This window comes from Parasteatoda tepidariorum, chromosome 12, assembly GCF_982258835.1.
Source record: "Parasteatoda tepidariorum strain Cologne lab strain chromosome 12, Ptep-v5.0, whole genome shotgun sequence".
Taxonomy (NCBI): domain Eukaryota; kingdom Metazoa; phylum Arthropoda; class Arachnida; order Araneae; family Theridiidae; genus Parasteatoda; species Parasteatoda tepidariorum.
In genome coordinates this window covers 42,261,581-42,280,480 of record NC_141766.1, presented here as the reverse complement: position 1 = coordinate 42,280,480, position 18,900 = coordinate 42,261,581, and the positions used below count along the sequence as shown (strand labels likewise).

General features: G+C 30.4%; 2 protein-coding genes across 2 annotated transcripts; both read right to left on the bottom strand.

The window, feature by feature from the left end:
* Positions 1 to 4,344: 4,344 nt before the first annotated feature.
* On the bottom strand, positions 4,345 to 6,258 carry LOC147801042 (uncharacterized). The gene is made up of 3 exons (XM_087155735.1): positions 5,963 to 6,258; positions 5,667 to 5,746; positions 4,345 to 5,576 (listed from the first exon to the last, which is right to left on the bottom strand). The coding sequence occupies exons 1-3, from the start codon at positions 6,256 to 6,258 to the stop codon at positions 4,345 to 4,347; spliced, it is 1,608 nt and encodes a 535-aa protein (XP_087011861.1).
* A 159-nt stretch (positions 6,259 to 6,417) lies between these two features.
* Positions 6,418 to 7,512, bottom strand: LOC147801041 (uncharacterized). The gene has a single exon (XM_087155734.1). The coding sequence runs from the start codon at positions 7,510 to 7,512 to the stop codon at positions 6,418 to 6,420; it is 1,095 nt and encodes a 364-aa protein (XP_087011860.1).
* Between the last annotated feature and the right edge of the window lie 11,388 nt (positions 7,513 to 18,900).

Here is an 18,900-nt window from a genome sequence, read left to right as displayed (position 1 = left end):
ACAAAATTATGTATATATTTTTCACACTTTTCACAAGTATGGACCTTTCATAAAACGTTTGAAACAGCCACTGGTCATCGTAATTTTTTTCATAAAATCAGGTCCGTATTTTAACAAATTCACCAACTTATAAGCAGATTTTTCCCGACTTCGTGAAAACGGACCAAGTCTTCTTTCGTAAGACTTCTTTCTGGTCAAAATTGCGGTGGTAATTATACTTACCACGGCCTGAAACTGAAACCTTTAATCTAAAACTGAAACCTTTATCTATCAGAAAATTTAAGTATAAAATTTAAATTATTAATATAAATAGATATTAAATAAAATAAATTTATCAAGTCAACGTCTTTTTTCTTTTTCTCTCTGTGTGTTATAGCGACAAATTTTAGTAAAGAATAATGCTATCCTTAAATAAGATAATAACACAAAGAATTATTTTTAAATGTTTTGCTTTTTTCATATAAAATATATTTTTAATATTTTTTTTTTAAATTTTGCACTAGCATAATTAAATGACGTTAAAGTTTTGCACAAAAAAATTAAACTAAATAAAAAGGAATTAAAATTATTTTTCATTAGAGCATAAACCTACATGAGAATATCATTTTAAGTTTTATATATACCATTTTAAATTTAGAAAGAAATCAATAAAAACTAATTTTCAATGTGTGATCATGATATTTAACATAAGGACATCGATATTTGATTCATTAGATCTTTCCGTTAAAAGTAAATTAAGCGGTTAACGCCCAGCGTCATATATTATATTTAGGACTGTTCCTTTTTTCAAAGACATTCATTGTGGTGGGAAACTTTTTTCAGCATTTTCATTTATGTGGGTGAATTAAAGGATTCTCAGATACCACAATGATTTAGTTATTTCTGATTAGATGTAGAATTCTAAGGAACAAGTACTTTTTGATCTATCAAAGACGTTTTGAATGCCTTAACAGTAGAAAAAATTAATTAATTTCGATAATATATTATACCACTTTTTCCATAAAACCACTTTTTGTATCATTTCAATTTATAAATTCGGGTTAAAACGGGTTAATGATCTCGTCACGTTATGTTTTATGATTACGCTGACCATACATTTTAGTTTTTCATTAGAAAAGTAAAGTTATAAGAAAAATTGTTGCTGAAAATGTAAGTCTTAATTTAGATAAATTTCAAAAAATTAAACAATAAAGATAAGAAAATAAGAAATAAACATATTTATTGAAAAATTATACATACATTTTATGTTCTTAATTGACAAGGAAATTTAATAAATATATAAAGAAATGAGCACTATAACAAAATTTTAATTTTTTATAGAAAAACAATACGTAGTTTAATTTGGATAATATCTAAATTCATAAACCCAATTTATTTTGATAAGAGTGTAAAGTTCAATTCTATCTTGTATATTATAAATTGCTTACGGTTGCATCATTATGTCTGAGAAAATTAAAGTAACGCCTACTTTTCAAGCCGTCGAAAATGAGGAAGTTCACTGAGACTATTTTATGAAGTGACGTTTTCCCCCGACATGCATCAGCTTTATCGATCGGGTTGCGGAAATGCGAAGGTTAAGTGCTAGGAGAGGAGTCAAAAATCCGCAAAAAACTGTTTTTAAAGAATAGTGGTAGATGATATCTTTTGAAATGCTGAAAGGGTTATTTGAAAATTTGCAGCGATGAAAATTAACGCTTATTTTCTGCTTATACTTAAAATTGCAGTTAATGGTAAATTCTTCAAAAATAACAAAATCTAGAAGATATTAATTGTTAAAGGTTTAAAACTATGAATGATAATATAATTCAAAAAGATGAATTTATAAAAGAAAAATAAATGGTTTTTAGATAATGCATCGCAAGGAGAAAATGTATCACTAAGCTTTAATAGTTTTTTAAATGGTAAACACGAAGAAAAACATCGCTTTTTGTGATATTAAAATTTTTTTAATTTTGATCATATTTAGTTGATCATGTTGTATTTCGGAACAGTGACCATTTCCCGGAAATAAAAGCAACCTAGCAATTTCTTTTCAAAAAAATTACTTTTTTGCGAGAAAATATCTTTGGATAAATAAATTTTAAAATAATGTGCAAAATGGTTTTAATTCGTTTAAAAAGTTTTCGAGATACGGTTAAAGACACAAAAAGTAAAATTAACATTAACCGATCCAAACTTTCGACAGCTGTATTTTGAGAGCCAGAAATCTAAATCAGTCAAAAAAAGAATATGATGTATTGGAAAGAATATGATGTATACAGCATATTTATCGAAATAAAGTATTATATTGTGTCAGATTTCATAATTTAAGCCCTTAATTGGGCCATTTATTTCTAGTAAAGGTAAAGTATTTTTGTAATTGAAATTGATATAAGAATAGTAATTAGTAATTCATATAAGGAAAAAAAAACTCTTTTAGCTTATTAAAAAGTAATTTAAATTTTAAAGTATATTTACCACGACCTACTAGGAGCTCATTGACTTTTATTTTACGCTATTTATTAAATATATTTCGGAGATGCTACAAACTTCAAAAGGAATTATGTATTTTATAACTTTTATACGTTTTCTTAACCTAACAAATGGTTATTAACAAATGGAAACCTATATTAAAAGTGGTAAAAAAGCTCACCATGAACTTTAAAAATTGGTGGGAAGTATACTTACCACGGCCTTAGAAAGGGTTAAATTATCCTTTGATTTAACTGTTTATCATATTTGAGATCACTTCCTCAAATTATTAAGATTGAGTCCTAGTGCGTGAAATCTTTTAAATCAAAAAATCACTTAGGGTGAATTTTTTTGTGTGTGCACTGTAGTACAATGTAGTTTGCAACCGAACTTGAGACATACTATTCAGACATTCAGCCATTGCTTGAATAAATTCTGGAAAACAATAGATTTCTTTTCAGAAAACAGAAATATGCAAAATGTTTTTCGATAAATGAATGTTGAATAATGCTTTATTAATAAAAGAATAAATTGTCGATCAGTTATTTCGATTGTGCAATTTATTTATTTAAAATATGTCGTAATTGTGTGTATTACGTTTTGAATTATTTCAAAACAAAGTTTGCTTTCAGCTATTTTAATAAAATTAAATATGTTTTTTTAGAGAGAGAAAGTGAAATGTCACATTTTAGGAAGTCAATCATGTTGTTAATTTAATTTAATTAACCTGTTCTGGCCCATTTCCTTTAGCTTCGGGAAGAAACAATTTCATCAACTATATATTTCCAACACTTTTTTCGCAGTTGACGAGGCAGCGTGATCAACATCAAATAATGTTACTCTTCTAAGAAATCAAGATTAACATGTAGTTACTACAAATGCAGGAAAATAATTTTTAAATAAATTAGAAGCATCTTACCAAAGAAAAGTCTTTGCTTATAATATACATTCAGTGGAGCCACAATGGCACACTGGTTAAAACATTGAAATCTCATTACGAAGAACCGGGGATTATTTTCTAATGGAAGCTTAACACCCACTATGCTTTAAATTGATAGTATTTAGATTGATTGACCATATAGTATCAAAAGTAAATACTTCCAGTAATTAATGCTTACTGTATTGCTGCCGCCAGAATTTTTTCCACAAATTGTGAGGCTTAACCCCATGCCCTGTTTGGTCAACAACTGGCTGTTGTGGGAGTGCTTTCTTCCGTGAGTATTGTTAGAACTTTTGTTTGTGCATTTGTTACAGTTAACTGGCAGTTAAATGATGGTTAAATGATGCAGCTCACGCTTCTCTGATCGCCGTCGAGGGAATATGAGAACCTGATTGGTGAAACATATTTTAACGTTAAAAACTCACCAATCAGGTTTCCTTTTCCTCTCAACGGCAAGTGGAGGTGCGGCAGAAGCATGCACTGAGATTCTACTTAGTTGATTTATGTAAATGTGGGTCACGATCGAATAGCAATCGAAATTGTTCCACAGATTTGAATCGAAGGAAAGCGTTTCACTTTCGTAAACGTGCAGGTTTCTCTTTCGATTGCCTAATGTCTAGCCACAGTTAGGGGCTATTCAGAGCCGGATTATACCTTTCGTAGGCCCCAAGCATAGCCGTTTTTGGGCCCTCCCCTCCTTTCCCCACTGTCGGAGCTAATAGAGTCAAGTGGACTGTAACGTTTGGTAATTTTTTATTGAATGAGAAAAGAACGCTAGAAAGCTACGCTTGGCGCATTACAATCTCGCCAATAAGGGCGCGGACATCCCGGCCCCCATTGAAATATTCTGACATTTGAATGTTTCAATAATCAAAAAATAACAACAATCAAAATACAAGTTTAAGCAATATTAATACAATTATTTTTTCACATTTTGAATTCAACATATAAATTTAAGTATTGTTAACAATTGGTAATACAGCAATATTTGAAATGCTTCTTTTGAAAATTCCATGAGGTGTGCGTACGAAAACCACACGGACATTATCATCCTTACCGGTGATAATTTCGGAAATTCGTCCTATAACCCATTTACATATAGGTAAATTGCTTTCTTTTACCAGAACCATCATACCTGGTTTTACATTTTGTTTTTGAAACAACCATTTTGATCTTTGTAGTAAATGACTGAGATAATAGTTACACCAATTTTTCCATATTGTTTGAACAATTTTTTGAGTTTTCTGCCATCGGTTAAGCAAATTTTCTTTAAAATCAATCAAATTTTGCTCAGGAAGTGCATTAATTGCTCTTCCAATTAAAAAATGTCCAGGAGTTAAAATTTCATAACTTTCTGGATCAGATGACATAGGAGAGAGAGGACGGGAATTAAGAATACCTTCTATTTGAATAGTTATAGTTAGAAATTCTTCTATTGTTAATTTCGTAGAACCAATGGTTCTTTTAGGGTGATATTTGAATTGTCCGACTCCTCTCTCCCATAATCCGCCAAAATTTGGTGAACGAGGGGGTAGAAATTTCCACAGTACTTGCTCCGATGAAAGGAAACCAGATAAATTATCTTTTTTAGCATTTAAAGACATTAAGAATTTGCTTATCTCAGCCGAAGCGCCAACAAAATTGGACGCATTGTCACAAGGTATAGTACAACTTTTACCTCGGCGGGCAAAAAACCGTTTAAGTGTAGCTATTAAAGCACTAGTTGTTAAATCAGACAATAATTCAAAATGTACAGCTTTAGTGACCATGCATATGAAAACAGCTACATATACTTTGTTATATAACCCCTTTCTCTGGTTACGATATTTAATCCAAAATGGACCACACAGGTCAAGTCCTGCGTTCGAAAAGGGTGGGCTAGGAATCACCCTCTCAGGAGGGAGATCACCCATTATTTGAGAAGAGACTGTTGGCCTTATTTTAAAACACTGCACACAATCATGCACAACTTGACGAGCTAATTTTCTGCCACTAATTGGCCAAAAAATTTGTCTTACCGTATTTAATAGTCCTTGAGGACCAACATGCAAATCTCTCAAATGAAAGTAAGAAAAAATAATCTTAGAAAGTTTATGACCAGGTGGTAATATTATTTGATGAACAGAAATATAATTCAAATTAGAATTGGTCAACCGACCACCAACTCTGAGCAAACCATCCTGATCTAAAAATGGATTCAAAAATTTCAATTTACTATTTACAGGAACAGGCTTACCTTTTTTTAAGGCTGAGATGTCTGCAACAAAGTACTCACCTTGCACCTGTTTTATAATAACATTTCTGGCTTTATCTAATTCTTCTACTTTGAGAGGACCCCTAAATTTATAAACATTTCTACAATTTGAAAGAAACCTAAAAATAAAAGCTAAAATTCTTATTAGTTTCAGAAAATTATTTGTAACACTTAGGCATTTATCAATAAAAGAGTCATTTTTTATAGTCATTAGTGAAGTCGCTATAGGTTTCAGCTCGGTAGAAAAGAGTTCATCACTGAAATGAGTTTCAACTTGAAAATTTTCTTTATTTAGAAAATCGGGACCTGTCCATCACAGTTTATTGGATCCAAGGGTTGTAGCGTCTGAGCCTCTGGAAATGATATCTGCTGGGTTCATTTCTGAAGGTACGTGTCCCCAATCACAATTAGACGTAAGTTGTTGGATTTGTGAGACTCTATTACTCACAAATGTTTTTAAAAGGTGAGGTGAAGTATTAATCCACGCTAACGCAATAGTTGAATCTGACCAGAGTTTGATATGATCAAATTTAAGTTTCATAGCCTCTACAATCTTTTTCACAAGTTTTGAAAGGAGTAGACACGCAGACAGTTCCAATCTAGGAATAGTCATAGTCTTGATTGGTGCTACACGCGACTTGCTGCAAAGAAGCTGGCTGAAAGATTCATCAGGATCTGCAACTGTCTGTAAGTAAATCACCGCTCCAAATGCTTTTTCTGAGGCATCTGCAAAACCATGCAGAATAAGTGTGGAAAATGTCTCCTTCAAAACTCAACGAGGTACTTGAATAGTTTCTATACTATGAAGTGTTTTAATGAACGAAGTCCACTCTTGGGCAATAGGGGATGGTAACCTTTCGTTCCAGTCTAGCTTGTGCAACCAAAGCCGTTGCATAAAAATCTTCGCTTTGCTGATGACTGGACCAAGTAGACCAAGAAGATCATACAAACGAGCAATTTGAGATAAAACATCTTTCTTAGTAACATCTGATTTTTCCGTAACTGCAACTTTGTAGAGAAATGTATCCCTTTTATTATTCCATCGCATCCCTAAAGTCTTCAATGTTGCATTACTGTCACGATCAAACGAAAAGTCTCCCAATTCTGTGTCTTGTGAATCAAAGCTAGTACACCATTTGTGTAATTTCATTCCTCCCCTTCTAAGTAGTTCTGTTAAATCTTGCTGAAGCTTAATACATTCATTTAAATTAGAAGTACCGGTAAGGCAATCATCCATGTAAAATTCTTCCATAACAACTTTCGATGCCAAAGGAAAATCCTTCTCTTCATCCTTTGCTAATTGTTGAAGAGTCTTCTGTGCCAAGTAAGGAGCACATGCTGTGCCATACGTAACGGTTTTTAGTCTGTAGGATTCAGTAGGCTCACTTTCGTGATTTTTCCAGAGTATTTTTAGAAATTTGGTATGCGAAGGCAGTATTTCGATTTGTCTAAACATTTTCTCAATATCTACGGTGAAGGCATAGATGTGTTTTCTAAATCGAAGCATAATAGAGAACAGTTCATCTTGTATCACTCCTCCCTTGCATAACAAATCATTCAAGAAACAGCCATTTGTAGTTTTGGCGCTTGCATCAAACACTACTCTAAGTTTAGTAGTTTTGCTATCTGGTTTTAAGACACCATGATGAGGAAGGAAATATCCATAACTGTCATCAAAATCAGAATTGTCTGCTATCCTTTCCATATGGTTCAAAAGTTCATATTCCTTTAAAAACGAAACATACAATTCTTTCATTGCAGGATTACTTGACAAACGTTTCCATAATTGATTGAGTCTTTTTTCAGCAATTTGTTTTGAATCTCCCAACGGTATGTTGTTTTCACTAATATCCTTCCTAAATGGCATCTGAACTACATATTTCCCATTAGTTTTTGATAAAACGAGTTTTCAAAAAGTTCGTTGCAATAATTTAATTCTGAACTGACGGGAGTTTTTATTTCGTTTACATCTTCATTTTCCCAAAAGGAAGTTAACGCCTTATCAAGATTTTCGGTTTCAACAAGTAAAAAACACGAATCGTTAATTTTCTCTAAATTAGAATTTAAGTTGTTCGCAATTCCCGATACAACATGACCAAAAAACGTTTCAATTAATATTAATTGGGAATCTTTAATTTTAATTTTATTCGTACCCAATAGTTCGAAGAATAATTCTGCTCCTAAAAGAGCATCAATTCGTTTTGGTTTATTCCAATTATTATCGGCAAGTTTTATTTTTTCAGATAAACTTAAATTCGATATGTTTACAAATGTGGGTGGAAGAACCGCAATTTTTGGAACTATTAACAAGTCTAAATAATAAGATTTATTATTTTCTTCATTTGTTAACTCGGTACGAACAAATGATTTAGCTGTAATGCACGAGTCATTAACACCAGAAATCGGAACATTTGTTTTTTGTTTCTTTAAACCCAATAAATTAGCAGCTCTACTGCTTATTAAATTTGAACTTGAACAGCTATCTAAAGTGGCTATTAATGGTCTAAATATTCCCTGCCCATCTTTAATATAAACAACCGCCGAGTTTAAAATCACGCAATTAGCATTTTCGTTTTTATTCGGAAACAAAGTGTTCGAAGGAGTGAAAGGAGGGGAGAGGGGTGACAAGATGTCTGTCTCCCTTTTCTCTTCTACTGCTGTATCAAATGTAAATGACTCATTTCTCATATTTTCATGAAGTAAAGAATGGTGATCTTTGCTTTAACAAAAGCAAGTTTATTTAGACATGCAAGGATTAGGAAAGTGCTTATTTAAGCATGAAAAACACAAATTATGAGTTTTTACTATTTCAATTCGCTGATTTACACTCATTCGTTTGAATTTATCGCATTTATAAAGTTTATGGCTTTCCCTACAACCTAATAAGCATGGGTTATTCAATTTCGATTTAATTAAATACATTTTCTCTGTCTTTGGCCTTGAACTAAAATGGGGCTTCTTTCTTTCCTCTTTAATATTAAGACCTTGCATAATTCTAGAACGTTCTTCCAAAAAACTTAGAAAATTGTCTAGTTTGGGTATTTCGTTTTTCGACAATTTCATTTCAAAACTTTTTCTAATTTCTGGATCGAGTTTTTGGAATAAAATGTGCATAATCAATGTATCTGATAGTTCATTTGATTTAAATTCAAGCAAGTTTAACGCTCGTAAATTACGTTAAGTATTATCGATTAATTGCATGAGCTGATTAGGAGAGTCAGGGACTCTTGAAAAATTTAATAATATATTAACATGACAATCGATAACTGCTCGTTTGTTCTCGTATCTATCTTCAAGGGAAGACCATAAAGATTCAAATGTATCTTGGGCTGACTCAAGGCGTTTTGCTTCGCCTTTGAGGCAGCTTTTAACTCCTTGGGGACGGGTGATTCAGAAAAGCATTTGTACAAAATCAGAATCAAGTTGCAATTAAATAAAAAGCGGTAACTTAAATGTAGTCGTTGCTAATTTGACAGACTTACTTTGCTTTTACTTTAATTATTGTTAGTTTAATCATATGTATAATCAATGTTAGTTCAAAGTATAACTAAATAGTTTTATTTTGAACAAAGTAATGGTGAATTAAATAAATCAAACAATTATAACTCCGCCCACAAATAAACTGCTAAAGAATTACTTTGATTACCAGTTTTATCTTTTTATCCTGATTGATACAGTTTCATGCTGTCACGTATTTGTGCCAGGTGCACCGTGGTATATCACTAATAAAGCCCTAAGAAGAGACTTAGAGCTAGACACGATTACTGAATTCACAACTAAACTAAACGCCGGCTTCTTTAGCTCAGCAATAAACAGCACAACGGCAGATTTTAATGAAATCTTCAACAAAGAATTACTACAAGAGGCTAAAAGCCACAACCCTATCACCAACTTCCTACTCTCAGACGGGATACTATCTAAGTATTTCAAAATCACAAACAACTAACATACACAGACATATGCACAGCCATGACTCTAGGCCTACAGCGAACCCGGGGAAGGAGCAACCCTGTAGGGTCCCAACTGGGTAAGCTGTAGGTCTACTAAAATAGTACGATGAGCAACCCGGCACGAGCGGTAGAGCACCGGGACGGCCGGGTCATCGTTTTAACCGAGGTTTACTAAATGTAAATAATGTAAATATATGTAAATATAATGTAATCATACTATTTTTTAATATCTAATTTACTAGTTATCATATTGTATATATATTATTAACCTATCAGATATGTACATAACATTGTACATTACAACTCACATCATCTAAATTTTTCCCCTTACTCCATTCTCTCCTCACCAAAGCCAAAAGTCATAGTCGCCCAAGGGCACACACTAAGAGATGAAAAAGTCAGATGCCCGCTTCGCGGGCAGGCACTTTGAATTACAACATATCTAGTCTAGTCTAGTATTTGTGACAGTCGGCGCGAAAGGGTTAAGATAGCACAATCGTTGCGTGTCGCTCAACTCTTTATTATTTCCAATAATAGAATTAAATTGAATTTTGAAATTCTTTATATTTTCCGGAAAAGAAAGGTAATGGTAAATCAGGAATTTTATATATGTTGGTACATAAAGCATTTGATTCTGTTTCATTAGGTTTATTAATATCAATTTTAGAGAGTAAAATGTTGATTTTTACCTCTATCTCTTCAATTTCATCTTCTATATCTTGAGCAACATCTAGATTGTCTTTTAGATCAATTTCTTCCGGAAGTAGCGTATATCCTTTTATCAGTTCTGATATCGATGCTTGCAGTTTCATTGCTACTTTCAATTTCTTTTTGAGAATGATGGCAGCGGGGCTTGCATCCTGCTGCGTTGAATGTTCTTCCAAAAATTTTTGGATTTTGTTTATTTTTGTTTTAATTGCCCCACGTTGGCGATTAAGACTTGTTATTGAGTTAATTGTGCTCATATTGAGCTGGTTCTGCTCCAGGTCGCTAGGACCAAAGATGTCGGAGCTAATAGAGTCAAGTGGACTGTAACGTTTGGTAATTTTTTATTGAATGAGAAAAGAACGCTAGAAAGCTACGCTTGGCGCATTACAATCTCGCCAATAAGGGCGCGGACACCCACTCCTCCCCTCTTTTCAAAATATATGCTAAAATTTTCTAGCATATTTTTTTTTTACATTTTTATTAATATGGATTTTAATATACAAATTTGTTCATCGAACTTTATCTGCAATATCGACATACTGCCGATATTGCAGCTGATATCGATAATACCATTATGATAGTTCGGTCGATAACTATGTAAACACTTCACGTCAACAATACAACAACAAACCAGCAAAGAAAACAGTGAAATTGATAGTGAGATTAATTACAAGAAATATTTATACTACAAATAGCTTCATAGTATTCATGATACTACTATGATAACTAAGTGAAGGAAATTAACATTGTCAAAAGTAAATCTTTTGAAATTATTTATCAATAAATTTGCAAGGTAGGTTAGATGTTTACTAACGGAAAAAAATGATTTAATGCTATTTTAATAAAATGCTAGTCACGTTTTTTCAAATGAGTCATTTTAGCAATTGACCAATGTTTTTTATATATATTTTTCAGGATCATAAATTATAGTCAACAATTGGATTTGCATTCATTGTTTGGTGATATTAAATCTAAAATGGCTGACAGTTATTTAAGAAAACATGAGTCTGGTCACCTAAAAAGAAAAAAAAAAGATTAAACTAAAAATTAAAAGCGCAAAATTTTGTGAAAATTTACTCATCCGATTTAGAAGAAAACTTTGTAGATGAATTTTTACTATTTTCAAATTTGTATGAACATAAATCTGCACAAGAAATGTTGAAGGCTCAAATTAAAGATAAACTTGTGAATACTTTTCCTAACGTTCACATTGCATTAAGAATATATGCAAATGCAGAAGGAAAAAGATCTTTCTCCAGAATAAAATTGATAAAAAATTATTTGCGTTCAATGAAACAAGATCGTTTGGCATCGCTCGCACTTATGTCTATTGAATACGACATTTTGCGTAGTTTGGAATTCGACAGCATAATACAAGATTTCGTTGAATCCAAAAATCGCAGAAAAAAAAATATATTAGATCATAAGATTCTGCAAAATAATTTATTACCTAAAAATATTATATTTTTATTTGTATCTTCATAATTTTGTGCAAAATACACTTGTTGTTTTTAAATCTAAATTATTTTTGTCAACAAATTTTTTTCGTCCAAGTTTTTCGTAGGCCCCTGAATTTCGTAGGCCCTAGGCACGTGCCTAGTGTGCCTATAGGTTAATCCGGCCCTGGGGCTATTATTACTTTATCAGATATCGTTACTGGAGCGTGCTTGGTAGTTTCTAAATATTTGTTTAGAAATTGCTTGATGGAGGAACTGCTTGCGTATGAGCGAGCAGCACTTATGTATAAACAAATGTGGAGCAAGAATTGTCAATATGGGAAATTGGACCTAAATGATGAAGTTCTGTTTAAAAGGAGATTTATACATCAACCTATCTCTTTAATAACCCTTCACAACGGACTTCTCAACCCTTCTTTACGTACTCGTTTAAAACCAAGAATTACACTAGGGACCATTTTTTTTTTTTTTTTTTTTGCATTTACACAAGTGCTTGGACTTACGGATTTCGGATATTGGTATTTCATGCCTGCAGTTTTGTTCAAAAAGCTACGGTATTATTGGCTTTAACCGTTTTGAAGGCCGTGGTAAGTATCTTACCACCACGTTTTACCACTTTTAATTTTGGTTTCCATTTTTCAATAACTTCCGCTTTCTTGAAGTGAGTTTGAATAAAATTGGTTACCATTTGTCACTTTTAAGAAACGTATAAAAGTTATAAAATACATAATTCCTTTTGAAGTTTGTAGCATTTAAGGAATTTATTTCATAAATAAAGAAAAATAAAAGTCAGTAAGTTCCTAATAGGTCATGTTAAATATATTTACCACCAAAAAAATGGCATTTTTATAAACTAAATTAGTTTTTTTTTTATTTTTATATCAGTTACTGTTCTTAAAACAATTTCAATTCCAAAAATACTTTAATTTACCTTTACTAGAAATAAAGGGCCCGTTAAAGGGTTAACTCTGACTTGAAATACGGATGAGTGGAGATTTTGTAAATATTCTAAACTAGAGCAACATTTCTGAAATAAAAATTATTACACATTTCTTTCAAATAATATCGTTCCATGTAAAAGTAAATAGCTGCTATTTATGCTTCTCTTATTATTGGCAGAAGCATTGCGTACAATTACAAGTCAAAGTATAGCAACTAGATCAAATCTTTGTCAGTCGGCTGAATAGTATTTTAGTTAACAAGAATACTATTATTAGTGCTTTACTTTCGCACTAAAAGTAGGCGTTACTTTTATTAATTCCTATTAAATGAAAGTAGCGAACCCTTTTTCAAAGCTTTTCTTCAGAGTCATTGATTTAAATTCTTGCACGGAAAATGTTTTCAGTAAAGGTAACGCCCTCTTTTTTTAGGTCTGATAATATACACATACAGTGATATCTCTAGGAAAGACCACCCTACGTAACGACCTCCTCGATTTACGATCAATTTTGAGAAAAAATAGCATTTTTCTGTGGAAGAGAAAAAAGGTCATATTTATTTATTTTTATCGTATCTGCCACCACTGAAAGTGGGTAGCAAATACATCAATTCAATATTCAATAACACTGAAGTTTCAAATGATAGAATATAAATGATTTTAGAATAAATAGGTTTTTTTATTTTTTAATTTAAGGTGGTAGATACTTAATCACAGAAATGGACATATATATATTGAGTATATCATGAGAGGGTATGTTTAAATTAGATAGTGATAAAGGATTGCCGTATGAGTTGATGTATTTATAAATTAAATACTTTTATGAAATTAATTTTATTTTGTTAGAGTTTTATGATATTGTTGCATTGTATAGAATTGATGCAGGAAAACAGAAAGCGATTTTTTTAATTAGAAATTTACAAATAGAAAATATGTTTAGACTCACGTAAAGCTAATAACTCGTAACATTAATCTTTAATAATATTTTCAATAAACAAGTACATCTATTTGAACATTGCTTCAAATAGAAGTAATAAAAAAAAGAAAAGAAGCATTTTTCCATAAATAATTTTTACCGAGGTTTATCTATAAACTAAAATATTTATGTTCTTTATGATTTAAATAAATTTTATTTGCATTCGCTTTTTTTCCAAAGTAGTAAAAAAAATTGCACGGTGCATTTTACACACGATTTTATTCATTGATTCAGTTTTCACGACGCTAACACAATTCCGCACCAAGTAAATGACACTAACTTAAAATAGTTCTCAAAAAAATCTATACCTTCGATAACACTTGCCCCTAAGAATGACCAATCTGGTTTAACCATTCTAATATTTTTACCGTATCTACCACCATTGATAATGGTTAGCAAATACTTATTCAATATTCACCTGTAGGAATAAAAAGAGAGAATTCAGTGATTATAAATAATTTTAGAAAAAATAGGCTTTTTTATTTCTTAATTTAAGGTGGTAGATACTTAATCACAGAAATATACATATATCCATTGAATATAGCCTGAGAGGGTATGTTTAAATTAGATAGTGATTTTGATGACATTTGCATTTTTGGACATTTTTTCTCTTTTAGAGCATTTTTTTAGATTTATAGGGCATTTTTCTTTAAATTTTGGGGCGTATTTTGCATTTTAATGCATTTTTTAAAGTTTTCTGTTAATTTTTTCCAATTTTTATTATTTTTTTATCAATTTTCATTATTACACTGGCTTCCAAACAATGAAGAAAATCTATAGGATATTAACAGGTGAAGCAAAATCTTTTCAAATTGAAGAAGAATTGTCAGTAAGTGAGACTGTCTTTTTCAAGTATACAACTATAACATCAGTAGACGTTGAAAGAAGCTTCTGCAGGAATGAAAATTTACTTTCAGACAAGAGACGCTCGTTTACATTTCAAATTATCAAAAAACATTTAACAATCCAATGTAATTCTGATATTTAGTAATATTATGATATGGAAGTTGTTATATCCATCAAAGTTTCTATACAAAAGAAATATATTTTGGTGTCAATATATTTTCCTTTTTTTGTTATTTTAGGATATAAAACATATTTTTCAAACTTTAATGAACGTAGAACAAATATTGCATTGCTTTATATTTTTTAAATGACTCATAATAATTTTAAAGAGCAAAACAATTTTTTAATTCAATATTTTTACTTTATTTAATGCATTTTTTGAGCAATTTTTGCATTTTTAAGGGCATTTTTTGCCCTTTTTAAGAGCATTTTTTGCACTTTTTAAGGGCATTAGTTGAGATTTTTTAGGTCATCAAAATCCGGGCTCTAGTGATAAGGAATACCGTTTAGTTGATGTATTTATAAATGCTATTTTTGTGAAATTAAATTAAATTTTTTATAGATTTATGACATTATTGCATTGTATAAAACTGATCCAAGAAAACAGAAAGTGATTTATTTAATTTGAAATTTACAATAGAAATTATGTTTAGACTCACATAAAGCTAATAACTTGTAACAATAATCTTTAATAATATTTTTAATAAACAAGTACATCTATTTAAACATTGCTTTAAATAGAAGTAATAAAAAAAGAAAAGAAGTATTTTTCCATAAACAATTTTTACCGATGTTTATCTATAAACTAAAATATTTATGTTCTTTATGAGTTAAATAAATTTTATTTGTATTCGCTTTTTTTTCCAAAGTAGTAAAAAAATTGCACGGTGCATTTTACACACGATTTTATCTTTCACTGAAGTAAAATAATCTAACTACCATTTTACATTAAATTTTCTGATCTATTGATATAATTTTGATCGAAAAAAATGAATATCAAGAAAGCGTGTATCAGTAAATGTTAGAATAAATAATACAGTAATTGAATTTTAACAGTGGCTAATAGTAATAGCCGACTGGAATAAGTAATACAGTAATTGAATTTTAACAGTGGCTAATAGTAATAGCCGACGGTACTTTTACATATCTGTAGTTATATACTGATAGTTTCCGTGCGTGTAAAACTCTCTCCAACTCCATAACATGCAGGGAAAGACTGATGGGGTGCGTGAACGAGACAGAAAAATAGGTACTGTCTGTCTCTCAGAACAACCACAGTTATGGTGCTTGGGGACTGCTATAACAACAGGACAAGTGTATTTTAAGTTGGATTGTGCCATTTCCAAAAATAAGAACAAAACAGAAGAATTTCGCATGTTGGAAAGTGCTCTAGAACAGCAATATAATTTTCAGAGTATGAAAGACTGCTAGATCTGAGGCATTGCCAAATTCTATTACGTGTTATTCTTGATTTCTTTTCATCCATGAAGGTTGTTGACATTGTCGATAGCGACTATCACGACACTTAGAATAAAATAAACTACTAAGTGTAACGATTATTTGTTTTAATCGATTACATTAAATATTGATGATATCGATTAACTTTACTAAAAACTAATTATATCGATAATTTAATAAAAATATTTAATCGTTTTATTTATAGCAAATTTAAAAAATTATAATGATTAATTTTATATCGATATCACTGCTATTTGTCACTGTTACTTTTGAATAACAGCAGAAGTAACAGTGCAGTTTTTCCCACCTCTACTTTAGAGACTTCGTTGTTTCTTAATTTGTAATTGTTAATTTTTTTTTTAAATAATGGTGACTCGATTTTAGATTTCTTTCTGTTATAAACTAATATCCAAAAAACGTTTTTCTTCCACAACAATTTTCTATTATGCTGATCGTAGTTGGATATAAAATGCATTCCAGTAACTTTTATTATAAGCGTTAAATTCGTTAGCCCTGTAATTTTAATAGATAAATAAATAACTGTGAAATTATGTTTTATAAAGGCGTTATGGACTTGTTTGTAGCATAAACTCCGGCTTATAGTTCTGAAATAAATATCCTTACTTTGTGAACATTTATTTATAGTTTCTTTTTCCTATTGATGGTTTCTTCTCTTATTTCATAGGAGTTTAGTTTAAACTGCAAAAAATTAGTTAAATATAGTTACTCAAACTATAAAAATATAAGTTAAAGCTAGCTCAAATAATTCTGCGATACATTTTAGTTTTATTTTTTATGAATTATTCTAGTTATTATAACGAGGTTTTTTATGAAGGTATTTCTTTTTTAACTCAAGTCGAAAATTTAAAACACATTAAGTTTACATTTAAATGCGAAACTTTTATTTTATTTTGTGATGTTTTTCAAACTATATTTTGAAAAACATCAAAAATATAACTAAGTGTTCTTTGTTACTTATATGAAATTTACAGCAATTAGGCTAACCATAGAAAATTTTCGATGTTTGTGAATTACACATTTACATAAATAGGCGTGAAAAACTATTTTTATTTTACTTGAGAGAAATGCTTTAACTTATGTTAATTAACCATTAACATAAGTTAAATGGTTAATTAAAATAATTAACCATTTAACTAACGTTTATTCTTCAATATTTTTGGGTTGCATTTAATACAATCTAACATTGACTCTTTGATTTAAATATGAATAATTCAAAAAACTGTATATTTTGAACTAAGAGCAATTTAAATTTCATTTTGAATTGCAGCGTTATTTTCTTAATTTTTTTTCTTTCTTTCTCAATAGACAAAATAAAAGCTCATTCCAAAATTTTTTTTTAATTTGTTTATTTCATTTATTTTGACAGAAATTAAACAGGCAAAAAAAAAAAAAAAAAAAATGAAGACTTAAGTTTTCATCTCATATTAGGTTTTGTCTGTGTAAATGGTTTTACTTGATTAATTACGTTATTCGCATCAAAAATATACAAATTGTAAGTAACAGTCGACATGTATACCTGCCAACTACTAGGCTTTTGGCAAAACGTTTTATAGAGTAGATTTTCAAGACTTTCATAATTTTTGATAATTTTGCCAGCATTTTAAAAGTTTCAACACGAAAAAGCTGCAACAAAGTGGCGCTGCAAATGAACTTTTAAATCATTTATGTGTAGTGATGTGGAAAATAAGTTTAAAGGAATACATTTAAACATAAACACAGTTGCCACTAGAGTAAATTTTTGCAAAAAGTGTAGAAAGTTGGCAGCCCTGGATGCGTTTCAAGCGCTCAAAAAAAGACGTCCATTTTCAGGACTTGCCAGACATGAATGAGAAGAAATAAAAGGGATTAGAAGTACAAAACGAAAAGTTGCTATCAAAAAACGGAAAAATAAAGGTGAGAAAGGAAATTAGAAAAACTACGTAGCCAAGAGAGAAAAAAAGATGAAAAACAAAACACGAGAAAACACAGTGGCCGAAAGGAACATATCATGGTAAAATTGCATTTCCACTTGCTACGGACTACGGAGACGAAGTCAGAATTTGTTTGAATAAAACAAGTTTCCTGGGCATCGTACTGTGACTGGGTCTATAAAAACTGAAACAACTTATTTTCTCTGTATTCATTTGTTAAGTATGTGGTGGTAAAATACATTTCAAATCAAGCAAAAATCAATCGTTAAACTTTAAATTTTAATTTAATTAAAAGTTAGTCGCAAATATTGTAAACAGTCTACAAATTCAAGAATTGATATTCTCATTAATAAATATATAAAAAATAAGATGTTGCTATGAGCCCGGAATTTGGATTAATGAGTATGTGATTCTGATATAAATGGAATGTTGTAACTGATATTTGGTTGTATTAGTATCAACTGATACTAACTAACTAAATATCAGTATCAAAATATAAGTTAATAACCCATCTTCCGAGTGGTATTTCCCTGTATCATGTATCAAGAAAGATAACTGACAGCACAATAAGTAGAGTTTATAACTTAATTCAAATGTGAATTATGTAAATACATTGATTTATATGCTTATTTAAACTGCCGAGTTCATTTAATAAAGATCTATTTAAATGTTTACAAAAAGAAGTATTTAGGAACCAATTTGAGTTACTTTTGCTACATAATTATGAAAAAAAAAAGAAAAGAAACTGAATAAATATAGGAAAACGATGACAGTGACATGATATTCATATCCCATTTAGGCTGTACTGTTTTTTGTCGATCACGACTTAAATATCACCAATTATGATCATCACTTTATCGGTTTGATCTAAATGAACTTTATTAAAAGTTCATTATTCAATTCGAGTTTATTTTATAAACATCATTTTAAATATCTCCAAAAGAAAGTTTTTAAGAAGCATTTTGCTTTTGTTAGTTACATACTTTATATTA

Excerpts from the sequence above, each read along its gene's own strand:
- LOC147801042 (XM_087155735.1), bottom strand. The coding sequence starts at position 6,258 with ATGACTATTCCTAGATTGGAACTGTCTGCGTGTCTACTCCTTTCAAAA. Across the intron at positions 5,747-5,962 it reads ACCCTTGGATCCAATAAACT|AAATGTTTATAAATTTAGGG; the intron begins GTGATGGACAGG and ends TTCAAATTGTAG. Across the intron at positions 5,577-5,666 it reads TATTATAAAACAGGTGCAAG|ATCAGGATGGTTTGCTCAGA; the intron begins GTGAGTACTTTG and ends ATCCATTTTTAG.
- LOC147801041 (XM_087155734.1), bottom strand. The coding sequence starts at position 7,512 with ATGCCATTTAGGAAGGATATTAGTGAAAACAACATACCGTTGGGAGAT.